Raw genomic sequence first — 13,074 nt, 5'->3', positions numbered from 1 at the left:
GAGTTCCTAGGAACGAGCAAGGAAGAATGCCGCTGCTGATAGATCCCGCCCAGATCAAGAGCGGGATCTTTTAGAAACAAAATTTTAGTGGTCGCTATTGCGGCCCTCGCTCTCAAGACTGTCGAAGATAGCATTGAGACTTTTCAATGAATACCTCGACTGATCTAGAAAAACAAGTTAGTTCCAGAGGCATCTTCCATTCATCTCGATTTGGGTTTTTCCGCACCATATTTTGATCTGCCTCTTCTTCGATCCGGAATTCCCAGCAAATCCTTGACTCCTCGAATACAATGGAATTTCACACCTGGCAAATCTTTCACTCTACCTCCTCTTATTAACACCATAGAATGTTCCTGCAAATTATGACCTTCGCCTGGAATGTGAGCAAATATATCATGTCGATTGCTCAAACGTACTTTGGCTATCTTACGTGGAGCTGAATTAGGTTTTTTCGGTGTTCTCGTTGAAACACGCGGGCATACTCCTTGCTTCTGGGGACATTGATCCGAAGCTCGAGTACGGTCCGTGCGCCGTTTTTCTTCTCTACCATGACGAATCAATTGATTTAATGTGGGCATCGCTCTTTCCTTTGTCCTTTCCCCCGATTTTTGCCCTATCACTAGTGATTACTCCCGATCCGAAGCACCCCTTTTCCATTCATAGAGAGATCCGATCGTCAAAATCAATAAAAAGGCCATCATGGACCAAGATCCAAACGGATCAATCTTGTTGAGAGGTACTGCCCAAGGAAAGGAAAAGGTTACTTCCGGATCAAGGATAATAAATAAAATTGAAACAAGATAAAATCGTATATCGAAACGACTTCTGGCATCACCGAAAGGATCGAAACCACATTCATAGGCCGACAATTTTTCTGGATAGGTTGAACTATTGGAAGCAAATGGAAAAGGAACACCGAGTGGGATCAAAGAAACTAGCGGACTGATCGCTAAATAGATACAAATAGGTGCAAATTCTGACATCACCACAGCCCACTTGGTTCTTTCGCTCCTTGCTCGCGGAGCGGCATAACGGAAAAAAAAATAAGAAAGAGATTCTTCCCTAAGAGCTTGTCCAGTACCAGAAATGCATCTCCTTCGCCCGCGCGAGAGACTTCTATGCCAGCCGGGAATAACGGCTCTGTTATGAAAGAGCAGGCAGACTACGCCCATTCCTTTATGAGTGGCTTTAGGAGATTAGGGTCCCCCCTTATATTCTCCCTCCATTTGCGGAGGTCGGCTGCCGACGTCTCCGCGGGGATATCCAGATCGTAAGACATTATTGCCTTCGCGCTACTGGAGTATAGTTCCGTCATTTCCGGAGAGTGCGCGGACAGCCGCCCTTTCCCCTTTGCACAATATTCGCGAAGTAGCTCCCGAATCAAAGTGTGAATGTCCCTTAGAAGTGCCGCATGCTCGTTTTGATCGGGAGCGGGGTGGGCAACTTCAGCCGGTGCTGGCGCCCGCGGCAGCGCCTCGTTAGAGAGAGAAAACACATCAGCGATGAACTCGAAGAGGTCGATCATATGGAATACCTAACCTTATAAATGTAAGAGAAATTAAAATGTTATAACTCCAGTACGAAAACCTCGGTCAGTTTCCTCCCCTTTCGGAGATTTTTCGTTACCGCCATACATAACAGATGGAAATAGTGAACCTGGCGTGAAGGGACAAAGACACAGAGATCGCCCGCTTATTATTATATACGATTTTATTTACTTGTTTTGTTGCAAAAACCATTATACGAAGGACAGACAGATCACGAACCCAGCTTTCCCAAGCTGCCCTAAGGATAAAAACACTTTAGTCATAATGTCTCTTCCTAGCGGGCTCAACCACTTTTCATTCTTACTTTTAAACCTTTTCGGGTGGTACAAAAGCTCGACTTTTGGTCTTGTATTCCGGAATTGGCTTTGGATGCGAAAGCCTTTCTTCGACCTTGTGTCTCTCGCGGCAGGCAGCAATAACTGGATTTGATGGTTTATATTATATACGATACCAAATTACGTAGTTTGACTGCTATTCCATTGTGTGACCGGGAGGAGAATACCGTGATATTTGTTGGTCGCACAGATCCTAAGAAATTTCTCTCGATCGGAAATAGCAATCAATTTACTTTTTAAATTCATTGACCGGTGCGTCCATTCCGACTGTGTTTGTGTGGTAGACGGATCAAGGGAATGAGCGAATGCTCCGTGAGGGAGCCGAGCACGAAAGGGCAAAGGAAAGAGGTCGGGTCGGACACTCGCTTCTACGTATTATTTTTATAAATTTAATTTCAGGGACTGATTGAGAGGTGGAGTGCAACGAGCTTTTCTGCGGGAGGCCAAGAGGCGCCTACCCCACTGGTTTACCACGAATTAAAACTATTAACCCGCACAAGATCCATCACGCGGATCCATTTCTATTTTTATTGATATGTGCAACAGCCCGACCTTTGGTCTCACATTTCGGGATTGATTCAGGGGTGAGAGCCTCTCTTCAACCCCCGCCTCACTCGAGGGGAGCAGGTTTGGTAACAACTAGATTCGATGTCTTGCATTATATATATGATACCCTGCGGACCTTGGCCCTAACCAATCGGCATCGGTACGTCTATTTCTCACAGGGATTCCCCATCAATTACTGCCATGACAATCCGAACTAACTTAACTTAAAATCATATAAGATGCATCCCGATCCCGAACAGGAGTGGGAACAGACATTCGTATCGGGCGGAGCGCTCCAAGCCGTAGTGGACGAGAGAAACTCATCCCTGTTCGTTGGTCGTTGGTAGATCTATTGTAGTTGTTCGGGATCGGGGGGTTCCATTGGAAAGAAAGAAGCACCTTACTTGCTAGTGGAGACCGCTTGCCCACCCTCTACTTTTAGATAAATTCACATAACATATAATATAATTCCAGTTGTTGAAAAGGGGCCTTAATCTCATGCTTTATCCCTCGCTTCGCTTTCGGCTACAACTTCGGATTATTGGGCCTACGAAGCTTAGGACTTTATGCCCAATTCATGCAAAAATCCCCGGAAATGGATAAAAAGAATCTAAAGCATCGCCGGTCTCCAGTCGTATAGCCAGGTTAGCCGTCACAGTGTTCAAGTTGAAGTGCATAGATTTGTCCCGGACCACCCTCCTACAACTAGATTAAAGACAACAGCGGAAGATATTCGTTCCCGGACGTTAAGAACGGCGTCCATGTACCGCCTCAACAACAATACAAATAATAGAATCGACCCGGAGAGAGTGGGCAAGCTACCCCTGCCATCTGACCACCCTGCTACCCCCGATTCTTGGCGGATGAGAGATAGATTGTTCCGTTCTCACTCAAACCATTCAGCTTCGGCTGAAGACGTCACACCTCGCCAATTCTCGGCGGATGGCACCTTTGGAAAAGAACTAATAAAACTCCTTCAAGAGAGAAAAGTAACTCTTTTATGGCGGGTCGACCCTACTTACATAAAAAGAAGCGAAACTGATTGCTGCAATCTTAGTCTCGTTCGGTACAAACTTCGATGTCAACAAGCTCTTATTAGCAGGCCTGCGGGAGCGGCGAGAGAACTTTCCACCATTGGAAAACTGGTGGGTGCATTCCAGCGAGTCGTATTCCTCTTTTCTCTTTTGATCCACTTGCCCGGGAGGGAGTATTCCGGTTACGGCTAGGAAGTTTGCCCATTCGACCGCAAGAAGAGGGAGAAGAAGCTTCGTAGTGGCATTCCTCCGACGAGCTACCGAACTCCTAACCGAATAATAAAGCCGATCTCGAGTTGATGTTCCGGTTTATTATGCCTTTTATTTCTTAATATTAATAGTAAATATCCCTAACTGCTAAGTAATCCACCAAAAGCGGAGGTCTTTGTCAACAGAGTTCCAAATTTCCGCCAAGATCGTCTTTGAATTGCCCACTAAATCCAGAATCGTACGTGGAAACTACAAGAAGAAATGGAGCTCCCGCTCTTTCAGTCGAGCGAATGGAACCAACTACCAAACTCTTCCCGCTGAGCCCCCTCCTCGGATTAGGGGCACCGCACATCCGCCAGTACCGGTTGAGAAAGAGGAATAGAGCAAGGAATAGCATCGGGAATATAGGTTGTGGTGCAGCAAGGCAAAGTCAGGAACAAGGATTGTTTGTTACACGACTTATCCATTTCACCGGCTAGCTGAAGCTAGCCCGTACTAACAGAAGGTCAGGAATGAGACAGCTACTAGTGGCAGAAGGAAAGAAAGAACTTTCAGAGGGAAGCAAGCCTATGACAGGAAGGTGGGTCAAGGTTTAAGGAGCCCGACGGTCAGTCAATCACTCGTCTAGGGCCTTCCTCGCGGTCAGGCAACTCTTTCCTCGTCGGCAATCCCAATCACTTGCTGAGACAAGCTCTCCTCCTATTTCTGCACTGCTTCCGGTTGATGGCTATTATGCCTCTTCCTGCTCTTTTGACTTCTTCGACTCGTCTTCCAGCTCAAACTAGCCAAGACTCCTATTCCGGGTAGTGTTTTTTATAGTCCTTTGCTCTTTACAAACCCCTGACTCGTTCATTCACTCGCTTGGATTCAGTCTCGTTCGGTTGTTGATTAGTTCATAGGTAGTTGGTTAGATAGTCGTGGTTGGGTTATTCACTTGGAGTTGCTTGGTAACTTCCTGGCATTATTCCGCCTTTTCGGGTGTTGGATAGTTGCTCGGGTGGTGTATTGTGGTTGGTTGCATCAGTTGATTCACTCCTCCCTCAGCATTCGTCGATTGGTGGCGTGGGAAAGGGGCATTCGATCACGGGCAAAGATGTCGATGCAACTCATTATGCAAGTTATGAATTCAAGGTAGAGGGGTTGCCTGATTCACCAGTCTTTCCTCCGGACTCATCGGTAGGGTGATGCTAAACTATCTTCTAAGGGTTGATACTATTACATAGGCTTGGGGCTCCCATGCTTTCCCACGGGTATTTTTCCGTTTGTTGGCTCCTAGCACATAGGGGGATTCCCCATCCATTTATCTTTCCATTCCTTCCCCCCATTCCAATCTTGGGGCGTACTACCATGATTCAGGGGGCTTCTTCCTCTCATTATTCCAATTCTCCTCCAGGGCCCTCTCACGGAAGGCTCCCTTTATTCGGGCGGACTCCCATGATTCCTTTCCCAGTGTCTATATTCCCCCCGTCATCCGAGGCTCAGACTTCACCCCATCCTTTTTTATATCAATAAGGAGCTCATCCATCCTGCCATAAGCTGATGATCTCCTAGCGCGAAAGCCATTGATCAATAGTTATACAAGGCGATCGGGGATCCCTACAGAAGATAGCTTTCAGAAGCCCAATGCTTAAACTCAAATTGCGCGATGAACTCATCAGATGAACTACTACAGGAAAGAAGACAAATTCGACCGAAGACCCTAGAGACCGTTACAAGACAGCTCGACCGGGAAGTAGTATATCTTATAAGAAAAAATTAGGTTACAAGGTATTCGCCCTAATTGAATAAAAGCTATATCTTACATAAAAGAAGGGAACCATATTCGTGGACAGATGAGCGTTTGCGACCGTTTACAAGAGTTAATACCGAAACAGACAATTCCGGATGCCCTCAGACAGAAGCCACTAAACAAGTAAAGGACAACGGGCAGTATTCGTGGATCGGGAAGACCAACTTTCATTCAAGGAAGCGGACCGTTGACGACAGCAGGCCGGGAAGGACAGATGCTACTAAAAAGCCGATTATCGCATGTTTTTAGAGGCCGTACTTGACCCATCCGGCCCCTTAAACTCGCGACTTAGCAAATAAAATAGACTATTCCGGACCCTTTCCTCATGTCGCTACCAGCTACGGATCAGATATGACCGGTTGAAGAAAGAAGAAAAGATCGATGAACGATTAAGCGAGACTTTGCCTTAGAGACCAATGAAATGCGACCTAGAAGCTTTATTACACAAAAGTTCTTTGAAGACCTCTTGCTTCTGCTTCCCTGCTTACTTTTGCTATCACCTCAACAGCTTTCAACCTGCTCACTTAGAATGAAGATCAATAATGGGCGGAAGGGCTTTACACAAGACCGCAGAGCGGGAGAGAGGGAGCCTTTGCTTACCTGCTTCTTAACCGTGCCCTCCTATCGTACCTATATCCCCTTTCCTTCAGTTACATCCAGTCTCAGTTCTGCTTCCAACTACCGATGGGAGAAGGCTTGGACGTTAAATAAGAGGTATGGCATACGGGAATGGTATATGAAATGAAAGGCTGGAAACAGAGCTGGAGATGAGCGCTAGCCAATGGTTAATACTTCAGAAAGCACCTTAGCAATTACCAGTAATGCCCGACCTCAGTCTTGTTTTTTGCTAGCTTGAGTCTAGAACTTTACTATCTCATTAAATGACGAATATATATATTTTATGGAAGATAGTCGGCCCACTTCTAGACGTTCCAGCGATTATGCCTGTTCTAGCCCTACCATCCGCCCCTATCATCATAATAAAAGGGGGTGCTTTCGAGCGGATCTGTGATTGGTCAAGGCGACCGAGAGGACACATACCTCCTCCATATTCCTTAAATAGGCAAGACTCGGATACTGCATGCGAGAAGCATAATAGTTTACTGAACAACTACTTAGATCTTGATTGATTTGGATGCAATGGAATTTTTTCATTACTCCAAAAAAAGCCATCCCATGAGTATACATGACCCCACTACCTGTATAAAGCGTACATCTCTGCTCAGGGAGTAGGTCAAAGCTTTTTATAAGAAAAGTAAAAAGCTGATGGATATTGATTGAGTGGGGAAATTTCTTGACCGTCTAGTTCTTTGTCAGCACCGAAGAAAGGGGATCCGGGAAGCCTAGTCCAATGACGGTGGAAAGCAAGTAGCTAACAGGGACCCGGCTTACAGGATACTATTTCAGACGAAAAGCAAGACCAGACGATGGAGACCATATCCCTGTAGAAGGCGTGAAACTCGTCTTTGGGAAGAACTTTCTTTGCCACTTAAGAGTTTTTCTCTTTCCTGGCGTGGAAGCCCCTGGACGCTGTGCAACAACTCCTCTGATTGGCTAGACATCTCCTTGTTCGGGTCATGCACACCACAAGTAGACACAACTGGATCTCTTATTCGCCTTCCAACGGGGACTCTCTCAGGTCCTAGTTTTCTGGGAATCTCTTTTGATCATCGGGTGAATAAGCTGGTCCAGCATCAACATCATCCCCGGGCACTGGTTGTTGTCCCTCGCCTCTGGCTTGAAAGCAATCATTGATCGGCATTCTGGGCCATCTCATTTACAGCATTTGCTTGTCACGCTTCGAAAGGCCGTTTCTTTCTTCCATTGCGGACTTGTCCTTGGAGGCCTCCCTACTGGAGAATACCATTCTTTTCTCATTGACTTCTTGAGATGGAAAAATATTATAGGAAAAGTTTATCTCACAGCAGCAGTCCATCTCGCGTCAGCAGCGCATCTTGCATCAGGAAAAGCAGGGTAATCATTCGTCCACGACACCGAATGTCCTTCTCAAGGTTTAACGCTCAGCCTTCTCATTCGACACTCCCTTTTGGACACTATTATATGTATGAGTGGGAAAGACCTGGACCAAGAGGCACCACTACCTGGAAACCCGGTTTTCCATTGTCAACGAATGGGCTACTGACTGGGCCCTTCCCTTAGTGCTTACCTAAATAAGTTGAACAAGACTTCCGTGAAGAAGAATTCACTAAGCCCCTTTCATTTAGGTGTAAATACTATGTTCCGTCACAGCCTTCCATGTTGTACTCTTCCCTACGTCCATGCCAGAAAGAGCCAGCTTGAAAGCCCCAAACTACTACTCCGTTAGTGGTCTAACCTTTTATCCGTCTCAGTAACCTGGCCCAGCATAAGAAAAAACCGCCTATCCATCCATTGCTCTTGCGTATTCCAATACCCTTTCATGATGTCGCGTATGGATCCTTGAGAATGAATGCGTCGTTAGACCTTCCAATTAAAGTGTCGCCATGTGGTGTATTGTGTATATGGATATAGATGCTCAGATGCACCCTTCTCTGCATTTATGGATGAATGTATCCTATATGGTATGGGTGGACACAAAAAACAAGGGTCTGAAAGAGGCTCGACCGATAGGGAGAGGGTATGAAAGCCAAGGAGAGCTCTCAACCAGGTAGAACTCATTCTACGGCCATTTTCATTAGTCAAAATCATTCTTTTTTTTTTCCATTTCAGGTGTGTCATTTGCTATGAAAGACGACAAAGAGCGTTTATAGTGCCCTTGGCCGTAGAGCGTGTTTTTCGAGTCTTAATCGTGGAGAATATTGACCCACGATGATCCCCATGCTGTTGATTCCGCCAGGGTCTCTCCAAGATTGAAGTCACCTTGCTCTTTTGCCCCCTCCCGGACCCTTTCTCTTGAATTTGTGAATCGTTGAGTGCTTACTCTTTATAGGGAGGGCGCCCCGTTCGTTTGGAGATTGGATTCGTCTTTCTTATATGTTTTCATTCCATGGACTATTTGATTTCATTTTCAATGTCAATCCGTATTTCAAGATTTGACTCTCGCTCGTAAACAAAAAAAAATAAGGATTCAGGCTCGCCCTCGCTAAAGTGGCAAAGAATCCTTCGCCGCGATTATAATTACATAAACCAGTCGCTGTCTCTACAATTTCGTAGAATATATGGATGAAGTCTCATTCATGGATTCATCTGGTGGGCAAGCCCTCGTAGACTTTTTCTACCTAAAGATTTGTCTCGGACGCTTCGATCACTGAATTAGACCCTACCACATGTGTTTAAGTTTGAGAGCCACCCTGTTCTCTATGGGTCGAAGCCCCAGACCAAGACCTTGTCGTGGATGGAGTTGCCCGATAATATGACTTACTGTTTATGCTATGGCTCTGTTGCTGGACAGTCAGCGGGAATTCCGGGCTGTCCTTGACAAGTGATCAATCCAAAGAGCTCCGATCGATGGAAGAAAGCGAGCACTCAACCTCACCTAGATCTTCCTTTGTTGCACCTAATATAGAAAGAAAGAAGACTGGTAATAGGTCTCTTTTCTTTTGGAAAAATCGATCTAAGTGTAGCCTGTTTTTGATTCATCCAATTGTGGAGAGTGAGTCTAGTTTCATACTTCCAATTCCTCTAAAGGAGTTGACCCGCATCAGTAAGAGGGATGATATATTGACAGACTTATCCCTGGACCATTTGCTGCCTACTTTACTGGCCTGGCCCTACCCCCTACTTGAATGAAAGCATTACGCCAAGTCCTTTTTCTTATTCCTTACTCTATTGGCTGGCTCACGGGACTACTTGATCAGTGGAACCACTCTATTTGATTACTAGTTATTCATTAAGCCCGTCTTTTATGCATACTAGAATTGTTTAGCCCAGGAGGGATTTCTCGACTCAAATGGGGCTCTTCTTCTTCAAAAGAGATCTCTGACAACTCGAGTCATCCACCACTATTACATAATAGGCCTCCTTCTGATCCAAGGCGCCCTTCTGTTCCAGCTGGATTATTCTCCTTTCTTTCAGGTCACTTTTGATGCAGGAATTAAGGTTGGGAAACCCCCTTAGAGCGTGAGTAGAGTCTTCAATCACAAATGAAATTGGATCAAGAGCCGTACTGGTTGAATAACATTTTTAGGTGCCATAGTTTATTGCAACTGAACCCTTGACCCGGTTGCTAATGAAAAAAAATAAAGATATTAAAGGTTTGCTTAGCTAGCTGCTTTGACTGGTGGGACAGAAAGAAGAATCTATCTTCAAGGAACTTCTTTTTGGCTGAACTAACCTCTTCCTTTTGCAGCCAGACAACTGGCAGATAAGCCGAGCATCTGAAGAACATAAGATCCGACGCCAGGCATAAAAGTAATATTGTCCACTAGGGCAATTGGCACAACCAGGTATCTCAAACATTGATAAGGGAGGAATCCGGCTTTCATTAGGATAACATTCTTTTCATCCGAATGACAAGGCTTGCTAACTAGGAGGATCGATTATGCTATAAGTAGAGAGACCTTCAAGCACCTTCGGAAGATTAAGGCACACCTCCTAACTCACTAATTCTCACAACAGTTAGTCGACCAGGAAGACCTAACTAAGACTCGAACCATTGGGAAACCCATCGGACTCGGCAAGGTGAAGCTTTCTGAGTTCTATTTCCAGTCTGGAATAAGAACAGACTGAACACAAAGCAGCCAATCGAAATCAACCTTCGAAGAGACACGAATCACATACCTTTCTGACAAACCGGATTAATTAAGAAGGGCTAGATCGACATCTCAGCTAAGGCAGGGCATTCATGGATGGTCCGACAAAGCAGCTTTTCCGTGGGGGGTCAATCGATCCTACTAACTCCTAAACGGCTCCCTAATTCCTCACCTAAAACATCCCGTAGGCGACAAAGAAAAGAAGTGATTAAAATCTCCTCGTATAGACAAGTAAGGTAAGGGTATCTGTTGTTTTCGGTCAAAGCGAGAGTGCCGATCAGAAGTAGCAAAAAAGGACTCTGTTTTTGATGAATTTCTGAGAAAAGTCGTTGAAAAAGTGGGTGAAATTAGTCAGCTGGGTGAGCTCGGAGCTTAGGCAGTGGAAAAGTGCTTCCTGGCTAGCGACTCGACTGTAACTCCTCTCCATGGCAGGGAGAGAAGCTTCAATTTCCACTCGTGAGACTGAGCGAGACAAGGAAGCGCAATACGACTCTTCATGATGAAGCGCCTTAACGCATCCTGGCACTTGTTTCTCAACACCGTATTTCTCGACAACTTGTATTTGTAAATAAAAAAGACTACTCATTCTGTCTAGTAATTCCTTATGGCATTAGGGACCTTCTTTCAGGTCAATTTCATGTTTTTTGGCACTCGGGAAATTTCTTTCTGGCATTCGTCAAGTCATTTTCATCGTGGTACTACTAGTCACTCTTTTCGGCACATCATAGGCCTCACCATCAGATGCCGAATTCGCTGAATAGGAATCCCTTGATCCGATGATCCGAGAAGGAAGGCCTTTCCATGGGTGGTGGGGAATGAAAGAAGTGAATTCATTTCCAAGGGAACGGATATCGCATATCGCAACTGACCACTAATAATCAAAATAGTGATCTCTCATTCTATCACATCTACCTTCCCCACCCTCCGCCCTTATCTCCAGAGGGGACCCTGGTCATCCACCGTATAGTACCTCGGGGTCAGTAGCAAACGAAAGCGAGCACGAAAGGAAGGCTTAGACCAGCTCCTTGTAGGGTGTAATTCCAATTGTCTTTGTCCCAATGTCTGTGATCAAGCCAGAAAGAATAGCTTAATAGAGATCGAATTCGGTACAGATATAAAGAAAAGGCTCACAGCAAGAGCATCTGGCAGGCGGGGTGTCAGCAGTTGGGCCAAGCGAAACAACAACATCACATGAATCTCTTTGTGGATCACTTTTCCTAGTCGCATAACCAAAGAAGAGGCATTGTCTCAATGAGCATGCAATAAAGTGTAAACAAGGCTCTTGCGCACACATCCGATATCGGTTTGCTTCCTCCACTGCACACACACGGCTAGTTGAAATGTGTAATGACAACGAGAAGACTGAAAGCGAGATTGCAGGCGAGTTGGTTAACGCGGATCCCAATTCATCATAGTAAATCCGCCTTGTGATCGGTTCGCAGAGAAGAGCTTGAATGCCTCATTGCTATCGCTTGAATTCATCTATTTGCTCATAGATCTTGTTTGTGGTCTACGAAGGGAATGTTCAGCGAGTATGCCTGCAATACGAGTAAGGGGAACTCTTGTTTGAGAACTTTAGCTAGGTTAGCTAGCTCAGCTTCTCCTATGACTATTTGGATTAAGGAACTAGGGTAATGCGAAGACAAAGAAGGCCTAATAATGGTGAGTCGAATCAGGCGCGGCAGCCGTTCCAAGGCTTTTATGCTACCGTTCAGGCCTTATTTAAGATAGGAGAATGAGGTTCAAGCAAGAGACTCCGGGTTTTGCCTAAGGCGAGTAGCAGACTCTGGTTTCAGTGCACGTGTGGAAGGCAACTCTGTTTAGCCAGCAAGCATAGGAAATGAATCCCCCGGGGGAACTTACTATTAATGCTAATCCATTAGTTCTAGCTCGAAGTTTGCCCTTAGTTGTCTCGAAGTTAGCTGCTTGGCATGAGGCAGTCTTAGTGAGTAGCTTGGCTTGCTCATGCGGAAAGAAAGTAACCAGGGAATTCATATACTAATCCAGCTCGAGAAGCGATCGGGAGTTCAAGCAGATGTTAAATTAGGGTGAGGTTTACTATTCTAGTCTACAGGCTAAACGAAATCCTGAGTATCGACTGTCGTGTGAGTCTCGACCAATGTGTAGCTGCGGCTATAAGTAACGGCATTCCCCGTTAAGATAACAGGATTCAAGCTTGCTTGTGTGTACGTGCTTGTTATAGGTAGATGTAGATGTGAAGGTGCCTAAGGAACCGCCCTAAAATACGTTGTTAGAGGCGTTGGCTATTCGTAGATCTGTTATACAGGCGATTTAGCTACTTTCAATCCTTAGTTTCAACTCTTCAGTGAGTCTTGCTATCCCCCAGTCGTAACTCTACCTTGTGGACTCTAACAAGCTCTCTTCGCTTCTCCCCTGGCTTAAACAAGCCAGTAGCTAACCCCCTCTAACAAGCAGGCGAACCACCTCGTGTTGTTAGTTCGCTCTCATGGACCGATTGTGCTACTTTCAACTCTGAGTAGCGGGGGGGGATACCTGCAGAACCGTTTAATTGTGGAACAAGCTACGCACGTTACATGTCCTTTAAAGCTACCATTAAGGAGATAGGAGAACGGCACTAGCGTGTTAAAGGGTACTTATTAATGTGGGAAAAAGACGTATGAAAATCGTATGAATCGGGAGCTAAAATGCATGACAAAAGAGGAAATAATACCTCGAGAAGCTGATGCCAGAACTGCTGTAGCTAGCCTAGGAGTTCTGTTGTTAGGGGGAGTTGATGTCTAGAGAACTATTCTTATAGGACCGGACTAGGGAACAACTATCCAAACACCCTTTTAACAAGCAAGCTACGCACCTCGGGGTGAGGTGCGAAGCTAGTTCCCGAGTAAGTAGCTAAAGCAAGAGGGCAATCAAGCAAGCGATCGTAGGTACACAAAGTAATTT

At 45.5% G+C, this 13,074-nt stretch overlaps 2 protein-coding genes across 2 annotated transcripts; both read right to left on the bottom strand.

Moving 5' to 3' along the window:
* Positions 1-200: 200 nt before the first annotated feature.
* rps12 (ribosomal protein S12) lies at positions 201-578 on the bottom strand. The gene has a single exon. The coding sequence runs from the start codon at positions 576-578 to the stop codon at positions 201-203; it is 378 nt and encodes a 125-aa protein (YP_010438137.1).
* A 48-nt stretch (positions 579-626) lies between these two features.
* Positions 627-983, bottom strand: nad3 (NADH dehydrogenase subunit 3). Its single transcript has one exon. It carries the CDS (start codon positions 981-983, stop codon positions 627-629), a length of 357 nt encoding a protein of 118 aa, YP_010438136.1.
* Between the last annotated feature and the right edge of the window lie 12,091 nt (positions 984-13,074).

This window comes from Malus sylvestris, mitochondrion (assembly GCF_916048215.2).
Source record: "Malus sylvestris mitochondrion, complete genome".
NCBI lineage: Eukaryota > Viridiplantae > Streptophyta > Magnoliopsida > Rosales > Rosaceae > Malus > Malus sylvestris.
This window is presented reverse-complemented; position numbering and strand designations above follow the sequence as displayed.